This window comes from Manis pentadactyla, chromosome 12 (genome assembly GCF_030020395.1).
Source record: "Manis pentadactyla isolate mManPen7 chromosome 12, mManPen7.hap1, whole genome shotgun sequence".
Lineage (NCBI taxonomy): Eukaryota > Metazoa > Chordata > Mammalia > Pholidota > Manidae > Manis > Manis pentadactyla.
In genome coordinates, this window is record NC_080030.1 from 40354638 (window position 1) to 40382511 (window position 27874).

The window sequence follows — 27874 nt, forward strand, 5'->3', positions numbered from 1 at the left end:
AGGCTGTTTGTCCCCATGGCTCTCTTTTCCCATTGGAGGAACCAGAAGCCCCAGGAGATCCCTCAGCATGGTGCTGTGCTATCCCGATGGGCGGAGGGGGCAGTGCAGTCAATGCGTAGTCACCTCCCTTACCCTTCTAATGCACTGTATCTCAGACTCTGTGGTACAAGGGGTGCTTTAGCCCCACCCCTGTGCTCTAAGATTGTCTCAGTGTATCTTGTTCTTGGATAGATGTTAGTTGTTCAAGAGGGGAGTGAAGTCAGGAATGACCTGTCACCTCTGTGACATCATTTTCCCATGAAAGAGCTAACCAGACAAAAGAGCTAGTTTTGGCTCCAACTGCAGAGCAACAGGTGTAAAAAGCAGATGACTTTTATAATAGCTCTTTTTCTGGCTCCTTTCCAGCCAGCAATGGTCCCATGGCAGAGGCCACTGCCACACGGGGTGTAAATACTCACTTTGGTGAGAAGAGTGTTCAGTGGAGGCTCATTTGGCATTTGGCTACATTAACATGATTGGCTGCCTCACAGCAGTCTGCACTGGACCGGGTTTCATAGCAGGATACTCAGTAGCTTCTTCCATAGAGAGAAAATAAGATTATTATTCATGTGGAGAAGTTTGGGGATGCAAATTACAGAAAGGTAAGGGCCATCATTAGCCATTCTTGTCTGGCCCATCTTAGAGTACTGCCTGTGCTCCCACCCCTGCAGATTGGAGTAAAGTGAACTTAGGAATCACGTGTTGTTATGTAAAGGCTGCCGTTGTAGAGAGCCAGGGTGTGCTCATGGGACAGACTCTAGTGGACCTAACAACTGATACTTTCCCTGGGGGCTGCCAGTGCTTCCTGTGGCCCATAATAAGGCCGCTTCCCGACTTGATGAAACATCTTGGGGCTAGTACAAACCTATAAGGAATTTCCTTGGGTTTCAATCACAAACATCTTAGATCTAAGCACACAGGCAAATTGGAGCTTAGAACGACTGGCTCCTAGAACCTCCTTGGATCTGTCACACCCAGGAAAGGAGGCAGGCGACATGCAGGTTTAATCTTCATTGGTGCATAAGGCTACTGCTAGGGTGCATTTCTGTGTGTGTGTGTGTTTGGGGTGTGTGTGCATATGCTTTACAGCACCCCTACCCATATAAATAATTTGAATAGCCAACAGTCACTGTGCTAGTCCAATTCTGAAAGGCTAGTAGGAGCACTCACTACTGGGGCTGCCATCGTGGATTTAAGATCCAACCCCATAGAGATGAGTTCTATTGCTCTTTGTTATCCTGTTGACCTTACCTGCCACAGGGTGGGTGTGGGTGGTGCCCCCTTTGGTGACGCCAGAGAGATATCAGCAGGGCCCCACTGGCTTGCCCAAGCCCTGAGGGCATGCTGCAAGGTGGACATTCATTCGTCTTTGAAATTTTGGGTTCTGGAGGCTGCAGAAGAACCTGAGCCCCCTGCAGTTCAGAGATGCAAGGGAGCTCGATGCCTCCCCAGGCAGGGCTGGCCCATAGCCATTTCCATTTAGCACAGGTTCCTTCAGGAGGTAAAAGAGGCAGATTGTTCAAGATCTCTGGGGGTTTCCCACCTGCTTGTTGGGGTAAAAATGGTCCTTTTGGAGCAAGGATTAACATTATTGGCTGAAGAAAGGGTTTTCTCCACAGCATTAGATTTGTGGATTTTTATGTCTAAGCCTTAATTGTCAGGACTGACAGTTTCTGCGGGAATGCATGAAGGAAAAGTAAGGAGAGGCCTGCCAATCTCAGATGATGTATCACGGGATTTTAGCAGTGTTGAAAATAGTAATTTTAATAATCAGAGTTTCTGTTTAAAAAAAAGCTGCGGCTCTTGAAACCATCTGTCATTTCATCCTCAAAGTGTAGAGATGGCAGAAAAGATGTGCAGTGAAATGAGTAGAAAAGTGAACAATAAAAAAGAGAATAAAGAAAGAATGAGGATTTTTTAAAGCAGGTAGGAAACAGATTGGATTCAGAATGGCAACAGGGCTGAAGTGAAAAAGAAAACTGAAATAATTTGGATAAAGCCATATTTCTCTTTCACAGACTTTCTGGACAAAGTGAAAACCACAGGCCACCCCACTCTAAACATGGCTGTGCATGTGCCATGGGGAGGGCATCTTGCATTTTGCTTCCTTTCCTTCCGTCTCTGCCTTAAGAAGTCTCCTGCTGTTTGGCAAAACTAACAGACTATCTCATGTCCTTTGCTTTTACTAGGTAGAAAAAGATGAATTCTCTCTCCTGCTTCCCATGGCATTGTTATGATGGACTGTTATTTAAGAAAAGATGCTTGCTTACAGATTGTGCTCATTGCTAGTTAAGTGTGCACTTCATTGCTACAGTTACTACATGCTTTTTGATGACTGAGGTTTCTGCCTTTAGAATGAGCAGCGTTTTCTGTTTCCTCTTTAGCTCTAGTTTCTGGATATTTAAGAATAATGCACATTGTTTGCCTATGTTCATGGGCTTTCTGTAAGTCCACTTGTGGCTCTCAGAGTGCCTTGTCAAATGCTAGCATTGCAATTTTAGAGAATAAACATGCTATGAATTAATCTGTAGGTTTTTGAAATTTTAGAGCTCAAAGTTTAAAATGTTCACATGTTTTCACATAATGCTCTGTGAAAAAGAGAATAAACCCAGCCCACGGTTTCTTTCAATTGGAAAGTTATCTCTAAATCACAATAAGTTTTCTTCTTTTTAAAAACTTTAAAACAATAGACATGGTGCTTATTTTGCTGCATCATCCCCAAAATTGTAATGTCTATTGTGGAATAATCAAGATAGTTACTTTTGGATTCATTGAACCTATAGCCACCTTTAGTAAAATTTTCTTTTTAAAAAAGTTATTATCACCAACTGCCTTCTTTGAATCACTAGAGCATTTGTTGTGTATTGATATTCTTGGCTTATTTCTGGCTTTAAGTTGATTTAAGACCAGAGTCTATATTTCTGACTTAACTAATTTATCAAAGTTTCTAAAATAAATTTCTATAATGAATTTGAATTTTGTTTATGTCTAAAACAAAATGGAATGATTCTTCATTGGTGTCTTAGTCCATGTGGGCTGCTATTACAAAACACTGTAAACTGGGTAGCTTATCAACAATAGAAATGTGTTTCTCACAGTTCTGGAGGCTGGAAGTCCAAAATCATGGCTCCAGCATGGCTGGGTTCTGGTAAGAGCCCCCTCTTCTGGGTTGCAGACTGCTAACTTTTCTCCTGGTATCTTCACATGGTGGAAAGAGAGTGAGCAAGCTCTCTGCCTTTTCTTACCTAGGCACTAATGCCACTTATGAAGGTTCTGCCATCACGACCCAAAGGCCCCAGTTTCAACACCGTCACACTGGAGATTAGATTTCAACATGAATTTTGGGGGGGGGAACACATTCAGCCCATAAAAACCGCTTTAAAGGAAAATCTCTTCTTTGACATTAACTTTATTATTCATTTGGTAATGCAATATGTTTTCCACTTTTCAGTTACAGAGCTTGTCAGGAATGCATTTGATTTCATTTCACAAACTTAAAATATTATTAATGACCTCGTTGTTTGGCTAAGTCGTACACTGTGATATGTCAAGGAACTTTGAAGAAGATAATTGTCTCAGATATGACTGAGAAAACTATTCCCTTAAACTCTGAAGCAAAGTACCAAAGATGCCTCAAGAATAGTAAGTTAGGGAGTTTAATCAACCTTGAAGTATAAAAGCTATTTTATTTGATGAAACCTGTTATCACACTTGCTCAAGCCCTTTAGTTGCATGCTAATTCCATTAGGAAGGATAGTTTTCTATAACAAAGCTATTTCTAGGTAATTGCTTCCATTCCAGGTAATTGCTATCATTTACTGAGTGTGCACTGCGCCTTCCCTGTTTCACATATGATATTTCATTTAAATTTCACAAAAAATCCTATGAGTTTGCTATTATTTCTATTTAACAGATGAGGTGTTTGCTATTCAGGGAAATAAGTGATTTTCATAAATTTCCATATTTAACAAGTGGCAAAATGAAATCTGTTTGATCCTAACTTATGTATGTGCAGTAGTTTTAAAACACTGTTTTTTGGGTGTAACCATAAAATAATTTGGTGTACTCCCTTACACCTTAAATCATCACCTAGAATTTTTATCATATGTTTAAATAGTTGCAAAAGATGTAATTTCTGATATATTCTAAATCTTGATAGCAAAAATATTATATTTCTCTTTAAATATAATCTGTGCAATATAATACTTCAGATATTTGGTATGTCCCTTTTTTTTTTAAAGTAATTTTTGGAGTTGTAAATTTTACATTGTTCTGTTTTTTTCTCCCTGGAACTCGTATTTTCATTCCATTACTCCATACATTTTTATCCAATTTTTTTGTGCTGGAAAACTTTTTTTTGACAATTCTATCATATATTTCAGCAGAAAAACATAAATTGAAATTAATTAAAAAATTTTTGTGTGATTTAATTTTTTAAGCCATAAATATTTCATCTGGAGTGAGTTATCATTATAATTTTATTGGTATATAATTTAACAAACAGATTGAGTAGTTTATAAACTTTGACAAGTAATGATTAATACAAGAGATAGATATTTTTATTGAAAATGCATTGTTTAATGAGATAGATGAGGTTTTCCCTGTACTTATGTAACATATCCATGGATAAGTATTATTTATTGCTAGAATGAGAGGTTAATTTTATTTTAATCCTATTTTTAATAGGATTTTAATATTAATCCTATTATATTTTATGTATGTAAGCACTTAGAACTATTTTTCACATAAATAAGTAGATGGGAATGGAGCAGTTTTTGAACTCCTTCCAAATATACGCCAAATACAACATGATGACTATCACAACAATTACTTTTAATGATTCACAAACAATTAAGAAATAAAAAGGCTCTCTGCTTTGGGGAGAGTTTCAGTGACTTGTGGATATTTAAAAGTTTCTTGGTTGTCCTGAAAATAGGAGATTCAGAAAGCTGGCTGAGGGAAGGGATTCAGAATTCCACTGAAATCAAAGTTGTCTGAGGGTGTGATCTATTAATTTAAAACATTATTTTGACAACTCTTACCTAAACTCTTCACTGGCTTAGGTCCTGGGGCATGTAGAAGAGTGGGTCCACCTCGACCTTTATTCTCATTGTCCACGGCACCATGATACAACATTGTGGTCCCTGAGATGTTAATTAGGAGCAATGTCCTGTGGGAAATCTGGGGCGAGCCGGGATAGTGCTGTGGTGGTTAAGAGAGCAGACTCTGGCATATGTGTTTGAATTCAGAAATATCCATTTGCTAACTTCTTCCCCTAAATTACCTAGATTGCCTCATCTAAGACATGGGACTAATAATAGCAGATTATTCATAAGGTCGTTCTAATCATATGGCATGATACATGAAAATCATCAATTAGCTGGGCACATAGTAAACACTTAATAAATGCAATTTTTTAGCTTTTATGTTATTGTAGGGGATGTGCCAATTAGTTATCTGGAAATGTTAAACAGAGTCAGGAAAGGTTAAACAGTGATGTTTTATATTACATTTAAAGGGTATACGTAGTTGACCTTTAATAAATTCTTGCTTAAGGAGTGAATATATTTTATGACAACAAAGTATCTTTTTCAGTATTTATTGTAAGTTGGGCCCTGCTATGAGCATTAGAAAAGTATTTTCTCTTAAATTTTATCTGACTCTAAGGAGAAAATACTATTATTATCCCCATGGTACAGATGGGATTCCTCAGGCCCCAAAATATCAGTTACCCAGTCACAATTACCCTATAAATTTCCAGGCTGGGATTTAAATCCAGCCCAGACCAATCCAAAGCTTTGCTCTTAATTTCTACAAGTCCTACAAGCTTCTTTACTAAAAGAGCTACTTAATTCAAACTAGCTTTTACTTGCTACGTGTTCACTCAGTGGATATTAAAAATACTTTCTTATAAAGAGTATTTATCAGTACAATATTTAGCATTTTATCTGATCATTTTTATTTTATAAATACTGTAGACAATAAACACATATGGGTTACTCCAGCTCTCAGAGATAATTAGTATGCACATTTTGCTGTGAGTAACTTCAGATGTTTTACCCTAATGCAATAAATGATGCAGGATATGTAGGTATATAAACCTATATTTTTATGATAATGAATGGTATCACAGCATACATGCTTTTCCCCCTACTTTGTAATTAAGGCTATGTTGCAAAACTCTGCCTGTTTGGTTGTAGGACTTCAGCATAGCTGATGGCACACAGTAAAGACTTAGCAAGTGGCCATTTTGGCTGTCCTCATCGTCACCGCTGTCATCTTGACAAATTGCCCTGTAGCCGGCTGTAATAATCTGGCATTCTAACTACAGCAAATTACACTTAGCAACACACCTCCACTTAATATTTTCATGTGTGCCAATCTTGACAAAAATGAAATCATGTTGTTTTATGTTGCACTTGTTGCTAATGTGGTTAAACATTCATCATTTGTATTTGTATTTTAAAAAATTTTCATTCCCTTATTTCCATTCATTTGCTTATTATTGTTTCATTGATGTGTAAGAACTCTTTATATTTTGATTCTTATATATTAGCTATATATTGCAGATGTTTTCACCAGGGTGATTTGAATTTAGGTATTAGGGTATTTTTTTAAATAAATAAGTTAAAAAGTTAAGTAAGTAAATTATGTCTTTTATTGTGGTTTTTGTCTTTGATGTTTATAAATAAATATTTAATTCATATCTATATAATATGGTCTTTTTGATGTTAAAAAGAGGTATCCATTCTTTAAGATTTGGGAACCACTGATATACGAAATAAAGGAACATGGAGTATCAATCTCTATTTGTAGTGTCACTGGGAAGAAATTAAAAGGCTCTCTGCTTTGGGGAGAGTTTCAGTGGCTCGTGGATGTTTAACAAGTTTCTTGGTTGTCCTAAAAAAAAGATATTTTTTTCATTTTGTTTTCATTTGTTTTTCTTGAAACCTCAGAATGTCTTATTTTTCAGATAATCCAGTACAAAGTGCAGTACATCAAAAGGGGCTCATCTTCACATTAAAGTTGGAACTTCTGAGGCAGTTCATTTTTGAAATAGTTTAGTTACTACATCAGAATAATAGAAATGGATCAAATATTTCCACATCTTACATTGTATTGTTCACCATGAAGAGGAAAATATTTTCACTTTTCAAAGATACATGTTTATGTATAATATAATATTAATTACATAAATAATATTCTTGTCTTGCTGTAGACTGGGAAGTGTACTGACAAATGTGCAAAGGAAATTCTGTCTTATTTTATGACCTCAGTTTTAAACATTTGGCTTATTGTGTTCTGTATTAAAAGACCATTTAATGAATTGCTTTTATTCTCTTGTAGTTTTTGTTTCTACCGATTTGACATCATACATGGCTACTGATGGCAATGTTCTTGTAAGTACCCTTTGGAACAACCTAATCTTTAGATACTAGTCTTCAGTTTGATGAATGAATAAAAAATAGATAAGTTGATTTTAACTTTGGCTAGCCATTTATTATCCTCAATGTATTAACCACAATGGAATTAAATGATCCTTTTGCAAGATTTCAAGGGTTTCTTATGATCACCAGGCATTTGCTTAAGACTCTCCATTATTTACTTTTAAAAATTAAGACAAATTAAGAATGATTTTAATGTACTGTACATAAATTATCTCTGTGTTTAAGTTAACTGTGGTACAGTGCAACCTCAGAAAAATTCTGTTAACTATTTTGCTGAAACTGTGGTTTCAGCTGAAACATCAGGTTTCCTTTTAAAATAATTTTATAGACAGAAGTTTTCCTAAATTAGTCAGTTGAGCAAGTATATTATCTCTATTAGAGAAGGAAACTTATGCAGGGAAAATTAAGTAGTAAATTATATAATAATAAGTATACACAATTGATTGTATAATAACAGTAATAGAAGGGAATGTAGGGTAGTATGGGATTGTACTGTGTGCATTTTTTGGCAAATCTAATGACCTCATGATGGATGCATAGGGTAGTTTTTGGAGTAGAGTCAAAAGCAGAATTGATGGTGGGGTGTTGAGAGAATACAGCATAGACTTCCTACCAAATAGGAAACACGGACAATGGTTTCCTGATGCACATTGGAAAATGGGGATGTGAAGGCAGGTTGTAGAAATAGTGATGGAGACCCTGTGTGGACTAGACAGCTTGTGGAAGAGACACCTTACTAAAAAGCAGAGCAGCTGATTGATTCTCTGCTTGCTTTGCTGACAATTTCATATCCAGACATAGAGAAGGCAATGAGAGCATTTTAATTCTGGTGCTAATTCTAAATGAGAAAGAAAAGCATGCTAGTAATGAAACATGGTGGGAACTTTGGGGGGCAGGACTGCAGAAAACTAAAAATGAAGACACAAATTGTAGTTACATACCCTAGTAAATTGTCCATCTAAAACAGGCAGAAAAGGGAAGTGTGATCCCTTGGGTGGGTGTTTTCTGATATCAGAAATATGAATAATCACAGTGAAGATAAAGAAAAGGAACAACTAAGAGAATAAATGAGGCTGCAATGGGAGACTTTTGCTAGGATTAGATATTAGGGATATTATAGGATGTTAAAAGGAAAGTCTTATGGTCAAGGGCACAAGCAAATGGATATCACAGATCTGTAAGGGTAGAGTGAGGAAGACTAAAAGTTAATGCATCCAAAGTTTATGGAAACTTTTAAAAAGAAAAAATTTCATGTAATTTGTGTATGTGTTATTTGGAACAAAGAAATGAAAAAGAAGAGTTAGGATGCTTGGATCCTTGAGAAAGGTAATGCGGTGTTTAATTCTTATATTGCTTCGCCTTTTCCTCTGAAAGAATGTAGTCTTCCAATGGGGAGGAGTTTATCGTATATGTTTAAGAAGAAATGGACATTCAGATAATAAGACAGAACCTAAGCACTTGAACAGGTTCATTTATTTATTCATTGAAATATTCATTTAATGTTCACTGATTCCCTCTCTGGACTCTATCACAGAGTATCAGATAGAGTCAGGAAACTCTAGTACTTTGTACCTAGTATCATCTGCTAGGTAGGAACTGGAGACTTGATTGTAACTTGAAACAAGTTAAAATCACTACATCTTAAACAAAATGTTTCACCCTGGGTATTGAAACAAAGGTTGGTTGCAGGCGTGACTATCAAAAGACTGACTTATCAGCCACAACTCCTGTCTAGAGCCATCACCGCTCTAAGTAACCTGCCTTCCCCCAGACCTGGGCACAAGTGGGTTCTGTTCTCACTGAAGGGAACTGCGGCTATTTACAGGTATTGTTCATTTACTGAGCCACCCCCCAACACCTAGGCTCAATGGCCCAGCCCTCCTTGTGTGTCTTTCACCTGTTATTTTTATCTCACAGCCATCGGTACCTGGGCAGTACTGCTGAACATCTCTCGTATGCATTTTTCCCAGTTGCTTTTCAGCAGGTCCCCTACTTTATCTTTCCATTCAGAAAATTAGTTCAATGTTCTGCCGTCACTTGTTCTCTAAATGAAATGTCACACAGAAGACCTGTTTTTATGCCAGGTAGTTTCAGAGGGCTTGATACATCTGACCTAATCACAACCTGACTTACACTTCATTTCCATTAAACTAACATTTACTGAGTTATCTGGGCTGATCACTCTGCTTGGTGCTGGGGTACCAAGATGAGATTGCTGGGGGGGGGGGGACAGGCAATACTTTTAAGGCCCTTTTGGTGATCCTGACCTGATCGCTGTTGAAGTTGCTATGGTAAATGGTGCTAATAAAACTGCCAAAGAAACTAGATTCTAAGCATTTGAAATTTTTATTATATGTGGTAGAATAGCATTCTTCTCTTTTGCTAAGTCAAGCTGTTCTCTCATAGGTTGCTTTTCTTTCCTCTGAAGCATCCAGCAAAATTGTCAAAGGGAAAACTTCACACGGAACCAAAAGTATTGGCTCACCAAGTTCCGTTGGTTTTTACTTCCAAAAATATTTCTGCATCTACACAGACATAACCCTTATGCTTCCCTCTGCCCACTGGGCTCTCTGCCTCTGCACCTGTCCCTTCTCCAATCCACTTGCTGAACAACAGCCAGAGTGAATTTTTCTAAATGCAAATCTGCTGCCGCTGCTGCTTGCCCGTTGGCATCTGGTCAGTGGCTCCCCATTGACTTTATACTTTTAAACATAACTTACAAGGCCCTGTATGATGTGAACTGATTATGGTTTTCCGCCCACAGCCTGGGGTCAATGCCTATTGGGTTCTATCTGCTTCCCTGTATCAAACCCTCTTATGCTGAGGTCTTTATCTTCCAAGGTCTTTGTTTTTGTCAGTTCATGAGGTGCCTTCCTTCCCTGACCCCCGATTTCTGGGTAAATGCTATAATGATGGACACTGAAGCACTTTGGTACAGACCTCATTATCTTTGTTTGGTTCTCTGTCTCCTGTGTTTGGCTGGAAGCCATGTCGGAGCTTGCATGTCATTGAATCTCTGGTCCTTGGTGCTGAATAATCATATTATAGCCAATGGTTGAGTCAAGAGAGCCATCCTTTACCAAACTGTGGCCTGAACAGAAGAATTAGCATAATCACCTCCAGGATCTGGGACATAGCTTGTTGGGAAGTCCTCAACATAATGATTAGATTTGGCACAATCCTTAAACATCTCTTAGAATCCATTCACGTAGTGCTTGATATTCATAAGGCCTTCTGTACACCACACCATGGTGACTGCAAATTGTTGTACACAGAGTCAGTATTGGTTAGTTTTACTTTATGATTAGTTTCTCCCTAAAATAAACAAATAGATGTGTATAGAGATGAGGATATTTGAATCTTAAGGGCTTGCTTAAGAAAGTTCTCTGGTCTCAGATTTTAATAAGAATGTTTTAGCTAAGAAAGGAAAACAGCCTGAATTTAAAGATGACAAGCCTCGGAAGGAGTGTGACACATTGCCTCTTTTACTGTTGTACGTAATTCTTTTACCTAAAGCTTCTGAGATTTCTTATTTTCAGGAGTGGCTCCAGTGGGGAAGAAATGTTAGAATTATCTTACATCAAAATTTTGTTACAGTTCTCTCAAGAATTCTTTCATTAAATATTGCCTGAAAATAAAATGTCAAGTGAAAAACTTTCCAGAAATGAAAGTCTGTGCATAGAAATCATGGTTATTTTGCTCAGTTTTCAGGCTGATGAGAATCAGCTCACTGCATGTGGAGGACATTCCTTCATAAGAAAGCTCTGCATTCACTACTCACAGACCATGTACTGGCTGGTCGTTACACGTACTGTGTGCAGTGACCAGCCCAGACATAATTCAGGCCCCCTGGGAACCTGCCCTGCCCTTCACGCCTATGGTGTGTGTCTCAGGGATGAAGTAAGGAATATATTTTTCACATTTTTAAAAAAATTATTTTAAAAATTATTTTTATTTTTTTGAAGAACATTATGTTTACTAGGCTCTCCCCTACCCCAAGTCCCCCCCACAAACCCCATTATAGTCACTGTCCATCAGCATAGTAAAATGTTGTAGAATCACTACTTGTCTTCTCTGTGTTGCAAAGCCCTCCCCTTTCCCCCACACCCCACATTATACATGCTAATCATAATACCCCCTTTCTTCTTCCCCGCCCTTATCCCTCCCTACCCTCCCATTCTCCCCAGTCTCTTTCCTTTTGGTAACTGTTAGTCCATTCTTGGGTTCTGTGATTCTGCTGCTGTTTTGTTCCTTCAGTTTTTCTTTTGTTCTTATACTCCACAGATGAGTGAGATCATTTGGTATTTGTTTTTCTCTGCATGGATTATTTCACTGAGCATAATACCCTCTAGCTCCATCCATGTTGTTGCAAATGGTAGGATTTGTTTTCTTCTTATGGCTGAATAATATTCCATTGTGTATATGTACCACATCTTCTTTATCCATTCATCTACTGATGGACACTTAGGTTGCTTCCATTTCTTGGCTATTGTAAATAGTGCTGCAATAATCATAGGGGTGCATCTGTCTTTTTCAAACTGGAGTGCTGCATCCTTAGGGTAAATTCCTAGAAGTGGAATTCCTGGGTCAAATGGTAAGCCTATTTTTAGCATTTTGAGGAACCTCCATACTGCTTTCCACATGGTTGAACGAATTTACATTCCCATCAGCAGTGTAGGAGGGTTCCCCTTTCTCTGCAACCTTGCCATCATTTGTTGTTGTTTGTCTTTTGGATGGTGGCCATCCTTACTAGTGTGAGGTGATATCTCATTATGGTTTTAATTTGCATTTCTCTGATAACTAGCGATGTGGAGCATCTTTTCATGTGTCTGTTGGCCATCTGAATTTCTTCTTTGGAGAACTGTCTGTTCAGCTCCTCTGCCCATTTTTTAATTGAATTATTTGCTTTTTGTTTTTTGAAGAGCACGAGCTCTTTATATATTTTGGATGTCAAGCCTTTATCGGATCTGTCATTTACGAAAATATTCTCCCATACTGTAGGGCACCTTTTTGTTCTATTGATGGTGTCCTTTGCTATACAGAAGCTTTTCAGCTTGACATAGTCCCACTTGCTCATTTTTGCTTTTGTTTTCCTTGCCCAGGGAGATATGTTCATGAAGAAGCAGCTAATGTTCACATCCAAGAGATTTTTGCCTATGTTTTTTTCTAAGAGTTTTATGGTTTCATGACTTATATTCAGGTCTTTGATCCATTTTGAATTTACTTTTGTGTATGGGGTTAGACAGTGATCCAGTTTCATTCTCTTACATGTAGCTGTCCAGTTCTGCCAGCACCATCTGTTGAAGAGACTGTCATTTCCCCATTGTATGTCCATGGCTCCTTTATTGAATATTAATTGACCATATATGTTTGGGTTAATGTCTGGAGTCTCTAATCTGTTCCACTGGTCTGTGGCTCTGCTCTTGTGCCAGTACCAAATTGTCTTGATTACTATGGCTTTGTAGTAGAGCTTGAAGTTGGGGAGTGAGAGCCCCGCCACTTTATTCTTCTTTCTCAGGATTGTTTTGGCTATTCGGGGTCTTTGGTGTTTCCATATGAATTTTTGAACTATTTGTTCCAGTTCATCGAAGAATGTTGTTGGTAATTTGATAGGGATTGCATCAAATTTGTATATTGCTTTGGGCAGGATGGCCATTTTGATGATATTAATTCTTCCTAGCCAAGAGCATGGGATGAGTTTCCATTTGTTAGTGTCCTCTTTAACTTCTCTTAAGAGTGTCTTATAGTTTTCAGGGTGTAGGTCTTTCACTTCTTTGGTTAGGTTTATTCCTAGGTATTTTCTTCTTTTTGATACAATTGTGAATGGAATTGTTTTCCTGATTTCTCTTTCTATTGGCTCATTGTTAGTGTATAGGAAAGCTACAGATTTCTGTGTGTTAATTTTGTATCCTGAAATTTTGCTGATTCCATTATCAGTTCTAGTAGTTTTAGAGTGGAGTCTTTAGGGTTTTTTATGTACAGTATCATGTCATCTGCAAATAGTGACAGTTTAACTTCTCCTTTACCAATCTGGATTCCTTGCATTTCTTTGTTTTGTCTGATTGCCATGGCTAGGACCTCCATTACTATGTTAAATAACAGTGGGGAGAGTGGGCATCCCTGTCTTGTTCCCGATCTCAGAGGAAAAACTTTCAGCTTCTCGCTGTTAAGTATGATGTTGGCTGTAGGTTTATTGTATATGGCCTTTATTATGTCGAGGTACTTGCCCTCTATACCCATTTTGCTGAGAGTTTTTATCATGAATGGATGTTGAATTTTGTCCAATGCTTTTTCAGCATCTATGGAGATGATCATGTGGTTTTTGTCTTTTTTTTTGTTGATGTGGTGGATGATGTTGATGGATTTTCGAATGTTGTACCATCCTTGCATCCCTGGGATGAATCCCACTTGGTCATGGTGTATGATCCTTTTGATATATTTTTGAATTTGGTTTGCTAATATTTTATTGAGTATTTTTGCATCTACATTCATCAGGGATATTGGTCTGTAATTTTCTTTTTTGGTGGGGTCTTTGCCTGGTTTTGGTATTAGGGTGACGTTGGCTTCATAGAATGAGTTTGGGAGTATTCCCTCCTCTTCTATTTTTTGGAAAACTTTAAGGAGAATGGGTACTATGTCTTCTCTGTATGTCTGATAAAATTCCGAGGTAAATCCATCTGGCCCGGGGTTTTTTTTCTTGGGTAGTTTTTTGATTAGTGCTTCAATTTCTTTGCTGGTAATTGGTTTGTTTAGATTTTGTGTTTCTTCCTTGGTCAGTCTTGGAAGGTTGTATTTTTCTAGGAAGTTGTCCATTTCTTCTAGGTTTTCCAGCTTCTTAGCATATAGGTTTTCGTAGTAGTTTCTAATAATTCTTGGTATTTCGGTTGGGTCTGTCGTGATGTTTCCTTTCTCATTTCTGATTCTGTTGATGTGTGTTGATTCTCTTTTTCTCTTAATAAGTCTGGCTAGAGGCTTATCTACTTTGTTTATTTTCTCAAAGAACCAGCTCTTGGTTTCATTGATTTTCTATTGTTTTATTCTTCTCAATTTTGCTTATTTTTTCTCTGATCTTTATTATGTCCCTCCTTCTGCTGACTTTAGGCCTCATTTGTTCTTCTTTTTCCAATTTTGATAATTGTGATGTTAGACTATTCATTTGGGTTTGTTCTTCCTTCTTTAAATATGCCTGGATTGCTATATACTTTCCTCTTAAGACTGCTTTCACTGCGTCCCACAGAATTTGGGGCTTTGTGTTGTTGTTGTCATTTATTTCTATATATTGCTAGATCTCCATTTTCATTTGGTCATTGATCCATTGACTATTTAGAAGCGTGTTGTTAAGCCTCCATGTGTTTGTGAGCCTTTTTGCTTTCTTGGTACAATTTATTTCTAGTTTTATACCTTTGTGGATTGAAAAGTTGGTTGGAAGGATTTCAGTCTTTTGGAAATTACTGAGGCTCTTTTTGTGGCCTTGTATGTGGTCTATTCTGGAGAATGTTCCATGTGCACTTGAGAAGAATGTGTATCCTGTTGCTTTTGGGTGTAGAGTTCTATATATGTCTATTAGGTCCATCTGTTCTACTGTGTTGTTCAGTGCCTCTGTGTCCTTACTTATTTTCTGTCTCGTGGATCTGTCCTTTGGAGTGAATGGTGTGTTGAAGTCTCCTAAAATGAATGCATTACAGTCTATTTCCTCCTTTAGTTCTGTTAGTATTTGTTTCACATATGCTGGTGCTCTTGTGTTGGGTGCATATATACTTATAATGGTTATATCCTCTTGTTGGACTGAGCCCTTTATCATTATGTAATGTCCTTCTTTATCTCTTGCTACTTTCTTTATTTTGAAGTCTGCTTTGTCTGATACTAGTACTGCAACTCCTGCTTTTTTCTCCCTATTGTTTGCATGAAATATCTTTTTCCATCCTTTGACTTTTAGTCTGTGCATGTCTTTGGGTTTGAGGTGAGTCTCTTGTAAGCAGCATATAGATGGGTCTTGATTTTTCATCCATTCAGTGACTCTATGTCTTTTGATTGGTGCATTCAGCCATTTACATTTAGGGTGATTATCGATAGGTATGTACTTATTGCCATTTCAGGCTTTAGATTCGTGGTTACCAAAGGTTCCAGGTTACTTTCCTTACTATCTAAGAGTCTAACTTAACTCACTTAGTATGCTGTTACAAGCACAATCTAAAGGTTCTTTTCTATTTCTCCTCCTTTTTCTTCCTCCTTCATTCTTTATATATTAGGTATCAGATTCTATACTTTTTCTCTATCACTTGATTGATTTTGGGGATAGTCAATTTAATTTTGCATTTGACTCGCAATTAGCTGCTCCACCCTACCTGCCATGATTTTACTACCTCTGGTGACAGCTATCCAACCCTAGGAACACTTCCATCTATAGCAGTCCCTCCAAAATAGACTGCAGAGATGGTTTGTGGAAGGTAAACTCTCTCAGCTTTTGCTTATATGGAAATTGTTTAATCCCTCCTTCAAATTTAAATGATAATCTTGCTGGATAAAGTAATCTTGGTTCCAGGCCCTTCTGCTTTATGGCATTAAATACATCATGCCACTCCCTTCGAGCCTGTAAGGTTTCTGCTGAGAAGTGTGTTGTTAGTCTGATGGGCTTTCCTTTGTATGTGATCTTATTTGTGCCTCTGGCTGCTTTTAACAGTCTGTCCTTATCCTTGATCTTTCCCATTTTAATTACTATATGTCTTGGTGTTGTCTTCCTTGGGTCCCTTGTGTAGGGGGATCTGTGGATCTCCATGGCCTGAGAGACTATCTCCTTCCCCAGATTGGGGATGTTTTCAGCAACTACCTCCTCAAAGACACTTTCTATCCCTTTTTCTCTCTCTTCTTCTTCTGGTATCCCTATGATGTGAATATTGTTCCACTTGGATTGGTCGCACAGTTCTCTCAATATTCTTTCATTTTTAGAGATCCTTTTTTCTCTCTGTGCCTCAGCTTCTTTGTATTCCTCTTCTCTAGTTTCTATTTCATTTATTGTCTCCTCCACCATATCCAACCTGCTTTTAATACCCTCCATCGTGTTCTTTAACGATTGGATCTCTGACCTGAATTCATTCCTGAGTTCTTGGATGTCTTTCTGTACCTCTATTAGGATGTTGATTATTTTTATTTTGAACTCCCTTTCAGGAAGAGTCACGAGGTCCATATCATTTAAATCTTTCTCAGGAGTTGTATTAACAATTTTACTCTGGACAAGGTTCCTTTGGCGGTTCATGTTTGTATATGGCGCCCTCTAGTGTCCAGAAGCTCTGTTCTGGAGCTGCTCAGCCCCTGAAGCAATGCCGGGGTCGCAGGGGAGCGGTACTGGGGGTAGGAAAGAGCTGTTCCCTGCCTCCTGGCTGCTGTGCCTGTCTCCACTGCCTGAGCCAGTGGGCTGGGCACACAGGTATAAGTTTTTGTCCCAGAGCAGCCAGATATGGATCCCTGATTTTCCCAAGCAGCTGGAATCCCAGTCTCCCCAGGAACTCTGCCTGTATTAACTTTCCAACCCGGTTGTCATGCGAGTCTCATGAAAGCACCATGAAATGTAGGTTTGTGCTCCCAGAGCAGATCCCTGGAGCTAGGTATTCAGCAGGCCCAGGCCTTCCACTCCCTCCCTGCTCCATTTCTCTTCCTCCCGCCAGTGAGCTGGGGTGGGGGAGGGGCTTGGGTCCTGCGGAGCCACAGCTCTGGTACGTTACCCCGTTCACTGACGTCTGCTCTTTTCTCCAGGTGTGTGCAGTCTTATGCCATCCTATTTCCTGTTGTTCTCTCAGAATTAGTTGTGCCAATTAAATTTTCTAATTGTATCCAGTTTTAGGAGGAAGCCTCTGTCTCTCCTCTCATGCCATCTTTAATCCTCTCTATTTTTCACATTTTCGATCAAAGAAAAGGAGCTGAAGTTTTGACATCTTGTTTTATAGGCTGCTTCATCAATGTAGCTCTGTGTTGAACTGAGTCAAATCAAACTCAGATCAAACTCAGGAGGCTGTTTAAGATATTTACTTTCCCAAGGAGGACTTCAAGTGAAGGGCATGACAGCTGTTGGGTAACAGATTCCTGGGAGGGCTTGTTAGCTACTGCAGGAGCACTGTTCCTCCTCTCAGCCCTTCTCTGCCCCTGCCTTCCTGTTTCTGGGGTTCCAGATTCTTAGTATTTGGAGGATATGGTTAAAACAGGATGCTGGAGAAAGCAACTGTGGTTTTTGAGGAAATAGTATTTTAGATAGAGGTAGAAATTTGTTCAGAACAAGTCCATTTTACTGTCAAGGAAATATCAAATTTAATGTTGATTAATCCCAGGGGCTTTGAAATTGAAGTCATGACATGTGCAAGAACGTCAATTCTAACTTGAAATTTTGGCCAATCATTGAATCTATATAGAATTGTAGTCTCTCAACTACAGAGTTGATAAAAGAGATTTAATAACCTTTAAGAAGCAACGTGAACAGGGTAGTGATTGAGTAAATGTGTGGAATAGGGGAAAGGGCCTTTCTGAGGTTACTCACAAATTCTGGGTTGGACCACTGAGTGGATAGTATTACCACCATGTATGTCTCACACTGATATATACACAGAGGCACTGGCAACACATTGTGGGAATATAAAAGATGGAAGAAGCAGGATAACACAGAGTTAAACAATAGGTTCAGGAGTCCAGCTGTGCTGGCCGGAGTCCCAGACTTGGCTCTGCTACTCGTTATATATGATGTGGGGGGAGGCTACTTAACCACACCAAGATACAGTTTCTCATTGTGAAAAGGCAGGTAAAGATAACATCCACCATGAAGATCTTTGGGAGATAGTACAAATCAATTATTACAGTGACTACATATAAGCTGGCTGAATATGATTATTATAGGAGAAACCGAGAAGGCTTCATGGTGGAGGTGACACTTGACTTGGGTCTGAAAGGGTGAGTACTAACTAGATGATGGGAGAAGGTGATAAAGTAGACAAAAGTGTGGAGTTATAAAAGTGCCTGACATTTCTGCAGAAGAGAAAAAACTAAGGCGCCAGGACAGGAAATGGACAGATGTCTTGGAGGTATATTGATGCTATGACAGGAACGGACTAGTTTGTCATTTGTATTGTGATTTCAAGATGGAATATTATAAATGAAATGAATGGCTTCCATTCAGTAATGGTCCTGGAGTTCACACTTTGACACTTAGCTGCAAACATAGAGCAATGATAGACAAAGAGAGACATAGGAAAACCAAAAAATCAAAGGTAGGCTTTAAACCACAGTGATCATCTCTGTTGATCAGAAATGGAAAGCAACAAGCATGACTGAAACTGTGGGTCTAATGGGACCTAGTTTGTCTGCTGGCCCAGGTTAGAAAGGTAAGAAAATGTTCCATTAATTGTGAGGAGAGCACATTCACTTCTTGATGACAATGGTAAGAGGAGAATCCCCAACTTGTGAAAGGTGCTAAAGATGCAAGGAGAATCCAGTGCTGTGGAACCACTGCCTGGGGTTACACAATCAGCCACCTGATGGAGTAGGGAGGGAGGGGACAGGAACGCAGCCTCAATCAGGAGCCGAACCTAGTCCCCAGCTAGATCAGTGACTGGATATGCAAGAGTCCCCATGATTGCTTCAGGACATGACTGTAGGATTGATTCCACACCAGATGGAGTCAACCTACAAACTGGCAAAGAGGGATCCCATGGGCACAGTGGGGGAAAGGGCAGCAGAGAGAGAGAAAGGAAGAGAGAGGACATACACCCTTCCACTAAAAATTCTGCACACTTAAATTGCAAAACAGATTTTAAAACGATAAGAAATATACAGTATAGAATAAAAAATTTGAAGATAATTTTATTTCATATGAAAACAAATTTTAAAACTTAAGCACGAAGCTCAAAAAATCTTTTAAAATTTTTGAAAGGAAATCAGACACACACACAGAAGTATAAAGTATAAGTACGTTTTGAAAAAATTAGAAAAGAAAAAAATATATTCTTTTAAGAAGAAAACTCAATAAATGGCATAAACTCAACACTGGGCACTTTGAAAAGAGTAATAGTAAATTGAAAAGATTACAGGGAACACATACGGCACAGAGAGATAAACAGATTAAAAACTAAGAAAAAGGAACTAATATGTATCTAATATCCAAAGAAGAGAATGAGGAAAATTGCAGGAAGGCACTATTTGATTATATCTGCTAGTTTTCCATGCTTGAAAAAGTATACAAATTATCCAATCAAAAGTTCATTCTGATGATTGAGCAGTATAAATAAAAATAAGTCCATAAGTAGATACATTGTAATAAACCACAGAAAATTAAGAAGGATAAGTCTTAAAAAGAGTGTAAAGATCACATACAAAGAATGATAATCAGATTGGTAGCAGCAATCTCATCAATACAATAAATGCTAGAAGTGAAATGATCAAAATCTTCAAAGGACCAGGAGAAAGTAGTTTAATAGTTAAAGTATCATTTTATTTTGAGTGCAAAATAAAGACATTACAATTCACATAAAGACTAAGAAAATTTGCTACCTGTAAACCCTCATTAAAAGGACTGTTAAAGGAGGTACTCTAGTAAAAAGTGAATCCAATTGAGAGAGATACATGGTAAAGGGAAAAAGGTGATCACAGAAATTGATAAAATATGCCCCTAAATTTAATAGCCTATTGATGAATAATGATAATACCATTTTTAATGGAAACATAAAAACCTCGATTAAAATAACAAGAGAGAAGGCCTTCAAAAAAGAGTAAAAAAATGTCCTGAATTACATGCTATATTCATGAGGAACTTAGAAATACTGAACTGAGCATCAGAGGAATAATGTAAGGAAAGGGAAGAAAAGGAAAAATAAAATAAAAAATAAAAAAGATAAAAATTACAATAAATGTTAATAGATAAACTCACCTGTAAAAAGGTACATGCAGTCATATTATACTCAAAAAATAAAAATCTAGTTCTATGTTGCTTATAAAAGAAACAGCAAAAAGTATAAACAAAACCACACAAGAAAGCCACATAGATACACTGAAAAGGATAGAAATACCTACAAAGTTATAGCTCCAGCAACAAAACTTAGAGATATAAAATATTTGGAAAAGAACATTAGCAGCTTTGAAGTTTTCACAGCATGTTTATAAAATTTGTTTAGTAAGTCACAAATAAATGCTAACAAAATTCAAGAAACCCTATATAAAGATCATGTCTTCTGAAGAAGGAATGCATTTAGAACTCAAAAAAATTTGCAGAAAAGTTCTCATATGTTAGGAAAGTTACAAATACACTCTAGAATATCTCATTGGGTAGAAAGACATGATTTAGAATTGAAAAACAGGGAGGTATAGGTAGAATTTTCACCTACTGAAAAACCACATGTTAAGACCTTTCTGAAGCTGACTAGTTTGTGGGCTCTACTTCCTGTCTTCGGGTGTAAGATGTAGCTTCAACTCACCAAGGTTCTCAAGATTGTTTTCATTCTCTCATATAAACCAGTTTAGGTTTCAAATTCATATGTATCAAGTGAAACAAACTCCCTGTAATTTGTTCTCTATGATATGCAGTCTGTTTCTGGTCTGAGGAAACAGTTTGAGCAGTTATGTAGATTTTATAATAATTTGCCTTAGGAGAAGCCCTATCAGAGGAGGCTTGACTCAATGACTAAACTCCCCTCCCGGCCAGAGAAGGTCTGAGACAAGTCCTCTCTCCGTGTTGGTGTTGGGTGCTTACCCTATTTGGGGTATTGTCCTTCTGTTTAGAACTCTCGCTTTCTATCCAGCCTAGGCAAAGAATCTAGTGGCGACCAAGGATTGGTCTTGGACAAAATTGAGATGAAGCCTATAGTTTGATTTGGGGCTTTTCTTGAACCAGCCCTAAGATTGGACGGTGAAGCTGGAGAACCATCAGCCCCACTGACAGCTCATAGGGATGGGTGGACGGGATTCACTGGTTCCCTGTCAGGAGACATGGGTTGAGTTGTGCCCCTCTTCACAGATCCTACAGCTGTCCCCTTGTGACTTTCCTCTCTCTCATTCTTCTTAAAGCTGCTCTTTTTGTATGAACGAATGTGACTTCACGTAGTTCATCTGGGTCCAGAACCCTCTAGGAATGCCTCTGTCTACAACACCCTTTCCTTGCTATTCTCCTGGTTCTTAGCTTGTCTTCGGTGCTCCCTGGGGTCTCCTAGACTCTGTATTTTCTCAAATTTTCCCACTCTCTTCTTTGCCTTTAGTCCTGGATCTCAGGTGTTTTAGCTATCCAGGTAATATACATATTGGGCTAAAATATTTTGTTAATAGGTACTAATCAATTTAATGATCTCAGATAAGTGCATATAAAAAAGATACCGAAAACTACTGGAGGGGTTGGTGGGAATTTTAATCCAAGATACAGTTCATTGTGAGAGATATTTTATGAAGTAGAGTTGAACCAGGACCTTGTTGTGATAACGTGTCTAAATTTTAGTCACACATCATGATTATAGCATGTTTATTCTAACCTAAATTTAGGGAAATTATCTCCTCTGTTGTAACCTTTTATTCACAAGGATGATTAATTTCTTCAGGGGTAAAATATTCTATTCATAAAATAAAAAGTCAGTATGGGATTTCCAAGGAAACGTAATTTAAGTACTTTAACTTCATCACTGTTGATGAAATAACTAGTCCTACTAATCCTAGAAAGTTAGCATTTTTTATTAGATATGAAGTATTTGTTTATATCTGTAATCATAATATTATATAACATTATATTTGAGGTAATATTTTTTATTTTTCAGAGTACTTTCACTTACAATCTTGTTAAATATTTATGAGATAATCATAATATTATATAATGTATTATATTTAAGGTAATATTTTTTATTTTTCAGAGTTTCACTTACAATCTTGTTAAATATTTACGAGATCTAAAGGATTGGAATTATTATTTTACAAATGAGGAAGTGAGTTCCAAGTGGTAAACAGACTTTTCTCTGGGTAACACAGCTACTGATTTTAATAGCCATGAGTTGACTTCAGGTCTCTGGATTTGAAAATCCCACCCTACTTTCCCTATATCATATTCCTTTTTTGAATGTGTAGTAGAACCATATACAATAGCTATTAGATCAATGGTCAGATATATAAAATACTATCCAGATGCATGTAGATTAACATAATAGTTGTAATAAGATTGTAACCAACTTTTAGAACTGCTTTACAATTACGTAAGATTTTTTCAAATTCTCTACTAACAGAAAAGACTTGGTCATTTAACCCTGAGTAAATTCAGCTTAGACAAAGTGGAGAAAATATGAAATTTCTTAATCTAAAATGTCTCTCTCTACACACACCACGCCCACAGGGACATTTGAAAGCATTCATTTTTTGTTTTATATTTTTGGCTGTAGTCTGATTTCACATGCATTGTTCAAAATTTATTGTGAAAAATGTGTATTTTAGATATATTGTCTATGTTCTGAGTATTTGAAGAACTAGTATAAAATAGAAACTGGTCATTAATTTATCCTCCATAAAGCATGTGAAAAATATTCAGAGATATTTAAAGACAGAATAAATAATTTAAATCTGGCTGTAAACAAGAATTTCCTGGTGAGGAGGATTGATAGTAGCTTACATCTCACCAAAAGAGGTTGTAGAATTTCTTTTTCTGGGATTTTTAATTCATGTGGTTTAGGTGTTAACTCCCTGTGGTAGCAAGACCATGAATTTAATAGTCAGATGTGAACCTATCATATTGTGAGAGGACAATGACCGTCTTCCAGGTTTATTTAAATAATTGGTGTTATTTAGAACTTGCAGGATAAGCAGGGTGTATTTTTTTTTCTCTTGACAAAAATAAAAGGGGAAATACTTTATTATTTTTAAGAACTTCGGCAAACACTGTCCTGTCATAACTGAAGTCGTAGCGAGAAAGCTGCCTGTGGGTGGAAACAGGAAACATTAGTGAGAAAATGCCGTGTTACGCATTTTTTTCAGGTTCGGCTCAATGTATATTGATTCTAATTAGCACATTTTGTGCCTCAGCTAGTAGCTCCCCTTTAAGCTCTGCTTGGAGAGTTTTTTTTAGCTTCCATCCTGCTCATAAACACTGCCACCTCGTCCCTCCTTCTCTCTTTACAAATGTTACAACACAATCAGAAATTTCCTCTTTTCTTTCCTTCCTGCATTTTCAGCAGGTTCCCTTGCGTCAGAAGCCGAGAAAGAAAACTCAAGGTAATTAGATCTCTGTTGTTTCTTTATCCCCTATTTGTGTGCTGTGAGTGTGGTTTTTTTTCTCTCGGATGCCTTCTTCAGGATCACATTTTTGTCTGTTTCAATACTAACATTGGGAGGTGGATGGCAGATTAATTTTGGTTATTTTTGGATCGATTTTAAGAAATGACGGCATGCTGTTCATTTGGCTCAATCCCTCGTGGTATGTCAAGAGAGTTGAGAAAAGCTGGCGCTGAGTCAGAAGTAGCCGTGTTTTTAGGTGGACATTAACCCGTGTCCATCTATTGCATAACTAACTGCTATTATTGTTGAAAGGAGCTGCATTCCTGTGCTGATTGCCTGGCAGCCTCATGATTTTAATTTTTGCAACTTATTCTTGTTGATTATATTCTCAGACTAACACTTGCATATTAGTCTCACTGTCTCTTTGGTCACATTTTGTGCCTTCTAAGCGCCGAATGAATGTTTAAAAATAAAATAGATCAACTACTATTTTTTTTTGCACTTATTTTGCAGAAATCTTGATAAAAAATACAACTCCCAGGATGCAAACAAATCAGTTACCTTTCACCCCATCACAGAGATCAGGGGTGATCTTTCACCTACCTTTCTCTATAATTGTGCAGGCTTTTTCACGATGAGTCGGAGGAGGATATCCTGTAAGGACCTGGGACATGCTGACTGCCAAGGATGGCTCTATAAGAAGAAGGAAAAAGGAACTTTCCTAAGCAACAAATGGAAAAAGTTCTGGGTGGTGCTGAAGGGATCGTCGCTGTACTGGTACAGCAGTCAGATGGTGAGTCCGCTGTCTTCTTCCTGTTTCCAGCATCTTTGACAAAGGGTGGCTTAAAGATCATTGTGAAGCAGTTGATCTTGATGGGAAAGTTAATTTTTTATTTCTGGGCATAAAACAGAGGAAATAAACAAGATCGAGAAACCGTTTCTGGTCCAGTAGATATGCAGGGTATGCTACTGTATTTCACGGAGGAGAAACCATTCTGCTTGACTAATCTTTGGTTGGAGAGGGGCGTCCAAATTCACCCCCTTACAAAAGGAGGCTTTCAGGGTCTATTAACGTTACTATTCCATGCGGGAGTCTCATCATCATTTCAGGATTGACGTGGACAGCATTTGACCTGGGGATGTACCTTGTTAAGGTCTCTCCTGTAAAAGGGCCTCGGCTTGAAGACCTATTAGGTGTGCAAATTGATTCAGCCCATGAAAGCTGTTTCCGGTTTTCCTTCCTTATTATCTTTTCCTCTGACCTTCCTTATTAGGTGTGTTGATTTTGGAATCACTAATCTGTGTACCTGTGTCGTGTCTCCTGTTCCTCGGTATGTTCAGTGATGGCATTAAACCACTGATGCTTGGACAATGCTCAGTAAGAAAGTTGATTGATTTATCCTTTAATAGGAAGTATTTTATTTATCCTTTAATGGGAAGTACATTTTGTGGTCTGCTTCACAGGCTAGTTTTCTCTTGGGGAGTGCTGGAAATGAAGTTATTGCTAGAAGGTTTGCTGATCTTTCCTGGCTTGAAAACAGTTTGAAAACAAGGATGTTGTTGGATATTGAATGAGTAGGGATTTTTGCAATAAGAATTCTTTCCACTGACCCCTGAGTAGCCAAATGCTGATCTCAGGAGAGCTTGAGTTTCTCTTTGGGGTATAGTGAAGATCAGCAATGGGTGTCGTTTAATCAGTTAAGGGGAAATTGTTTAGGAAGTGCCCAAAAGCCAGAAAAATTCTTTTTGGGTAAAAATTTTAGGTGATAAACTTATATTCACTGGCCACTAATAAAAAATTTGTGCTACCCACATGCCCCTAGGCACCTGCCCTCTAAAGATTTGGTTAAACTGGAGCCGTGCCCAGTGCTCTGGAGTAAGCCTTCTCCCCTGTGCTCCCCCTCTTCCCAAAGCTTATTGCTTTGGTTTCACCCCATGCAGAACATGGCAAAAAATTCATTGAGTTCCCTAAAAATATATTTCCTCAAGTCTTTGGTGCATTTCATAACTTTATCACAGATTTGGAAGGTTCACAAAAATCCCCTTGCAGAGCATGCAGGCTTCACTGTCTCCTTTTTCTCTTTTCTTCTCCTCTCGTGGATACATTCATCTTCTTATTAGTATGGAAGCGTTTTGCCCAAATTAAGGCAACCTGGGCCAGGGGTCTCCCTTTCCATCCTAAGGGTTTTTTCCTAAACAAATACAACTTCCTTCTTAAGAGAAATTAAGGTAAATGTGAATTTCTCCTTCTTGTTTCATATTATTTTAGGCCCTTGTTTTGGATAGTTGTGGCAAGTGACAGTGTGCATCTTTTATAAAATGAGAGGACTTACTGATTTACCTTTTAATAGCTGCCCTGAAATTCCCAGAGGCTGCTGGCAGGATTGGGTGCTGACGGAGCACGGCACGTCTGTGGGGAGTGACAAAGCTCAGATATAAGAATGGCATGCATTTTCTCATTTAATCAGATTATTCAGCAAATATGTTCTGGGTGCTGTCTCTGTCTTCATAGGATGTAAGGGAGTACCCTCTGAACCACTTATCTACCGATTTGGCTTATTAGCTTCATCAGCTCATTTGGCTTAATTCTCTTAGAGGAGCAACAAATTACCTATTTTTGGCATTAGGAATCTCATGCTTCCACAGAGAGCAGCGGTGTTGACTGAGACTAGATTGGAAAGAGGAAAAGGAGAGCATCAGACACACTCAAGCACCCGTCTTCACTTGGTTTCATGCAAACGTATAAAGCAATATTCAGGGAGCAAATCACGTACTTGAATAGGGGTAGATCAGCAGCAGTGAATGGCAAGTAAGTTTACTGGTATCTGGCCGTGGAATTATCCTATTAAACTACTGGTGTAGAACTCAAGGACCCTTTCAACTCCCTTATTCTATGACTCTGTGTTATAGAAGAATTCTCTCTCCCTCTCTCCACACACACAGGCACACACACACACCCTGACATCTTAATTATAAGTTTGTTATGGGGAAAAGAGGCTACTGAGTGAATAGTTAATTAACAGTCATATTCCTGCTATCTGCATGAATGTCAACTGTGAAATAAGAGCCAAACACATCCCCTCAAGCTAAGAACATTTATTTGCTTTCTGCCACTCAAGGAATTCAGATTCAACAAAGTAGCTCCCAAGGCACCCAAGCCTAATGAGCAAAAAACTTCTTATTCTACCTTCCCAATTCCCTATTCTTTCTTATATGGCCTGATGCTGAAGGTAATGGAATCGGCTGCATCAGAGCAAGAGCCACCTCTTATTGGACGCCTACTATATGCCACGGACTATTCCAGGTACTTTTCCTCATGACCATATTTACTCCTCAAAACACCCCCGAGGTGGGAATTATCACTATGTTTTGAAAGTTGTGAAGGCTCTGAGAGTGTGTCCTCTGCCCCAAGTGGCATGAGTGGTAAGTAGGGGAAAACAGATCACCTAGTGACCCTTTGACTTCTCAGCCCAAGATTGTTGTCACATGCCAGCCTGACCCCATTTGGGGACCAGGATAAATTCCAAGATTAGATTGTCCTCCTTTCTGCCTTCAATAGGCTTCTGAGAGAGCAACTCTAGAAATGAAATGTAGGGTGTTTCTCATGTGAAAGTACCTGTGATCTCATGGGGTCCCCTTGCTTGCCTCTATTGCTCCCTGACATTACTTGAGAGGACCACATCACCCTCACCTCCCTCAACTGCATTTGTTACATTGCTGTTACCCAGTAATCGACGCATGGCTTAGCTTCTTTCATGACACTTTGCTGTTTCAAACAGCACTATCCAGAATTCCTTGAGAAACGTCAAGTCCAGAAACTCATCTGCCATACTTCACACCCTACATTATGTGCTCAGAATGTGATACAGCATACTTTGCCAAGTCTTACAAAACCATATTCAAGCTGAACAGCCATAAAAAGCCAGGCTATTTAAAATCCTGTATTTGAAATCTACAAAATTGTTTTCTTTGCCCCTAGGATAATGTACAAATTCATTTCCTGGCTGGAGAGAGTCTCCTGACTTGGATTTCTCTTACCTCCCCACCTTCCCACCTCCACCCAAACTTCAGCAGCAGGACTTTTTCAAATTCCTTGTTAACTTCATATATGCTGGCTTTCTTTTTAAGATTTTGCATATGCTGTTTCTCTGCTCAGAAAACTCTTTGTCTCCATG

At 38.2% G+C, this 27874-nt stretch overlaps 1 protein-coding gene across 3 annotated transcripts in view; it reads left to right on the plus strand.

Annotated features, from left to right (window-relative positions):
* Positions 1 to 27874, plus strand: part of IPCEF1 (interaction protein for cytohesin exchange factors 1) — a 117135-nt gene that overhangs the window by 14658 nt on the left and 74603 nt on the right. Inside the window, exons 2-4 of one of the 3 annotated variants that reach the window (XM_036886772.2) lie at positions 7387 to 7439; positions 23657 to 23696; positions 24323 to 24492. In XM_036886772.2, coding sequence (XP_036742667.1) covers positions 7416 to 7439; positions 23657 to 23696; positions 24323 to 24492 — 234 coding nt within the window. In that variant the 5' untranslated portion in view covers positions 7387 to 7415. Of the gene's footprint in view, positions 1 to 7386; positions 7440 to 23419; positions 23697 to 24322; positions 24493 to 27874 lie in introns of those variants that run through there. The other 2 variants (XM_036886773.2, XM_057489081.1) reach the window with 2 other exon arrangements.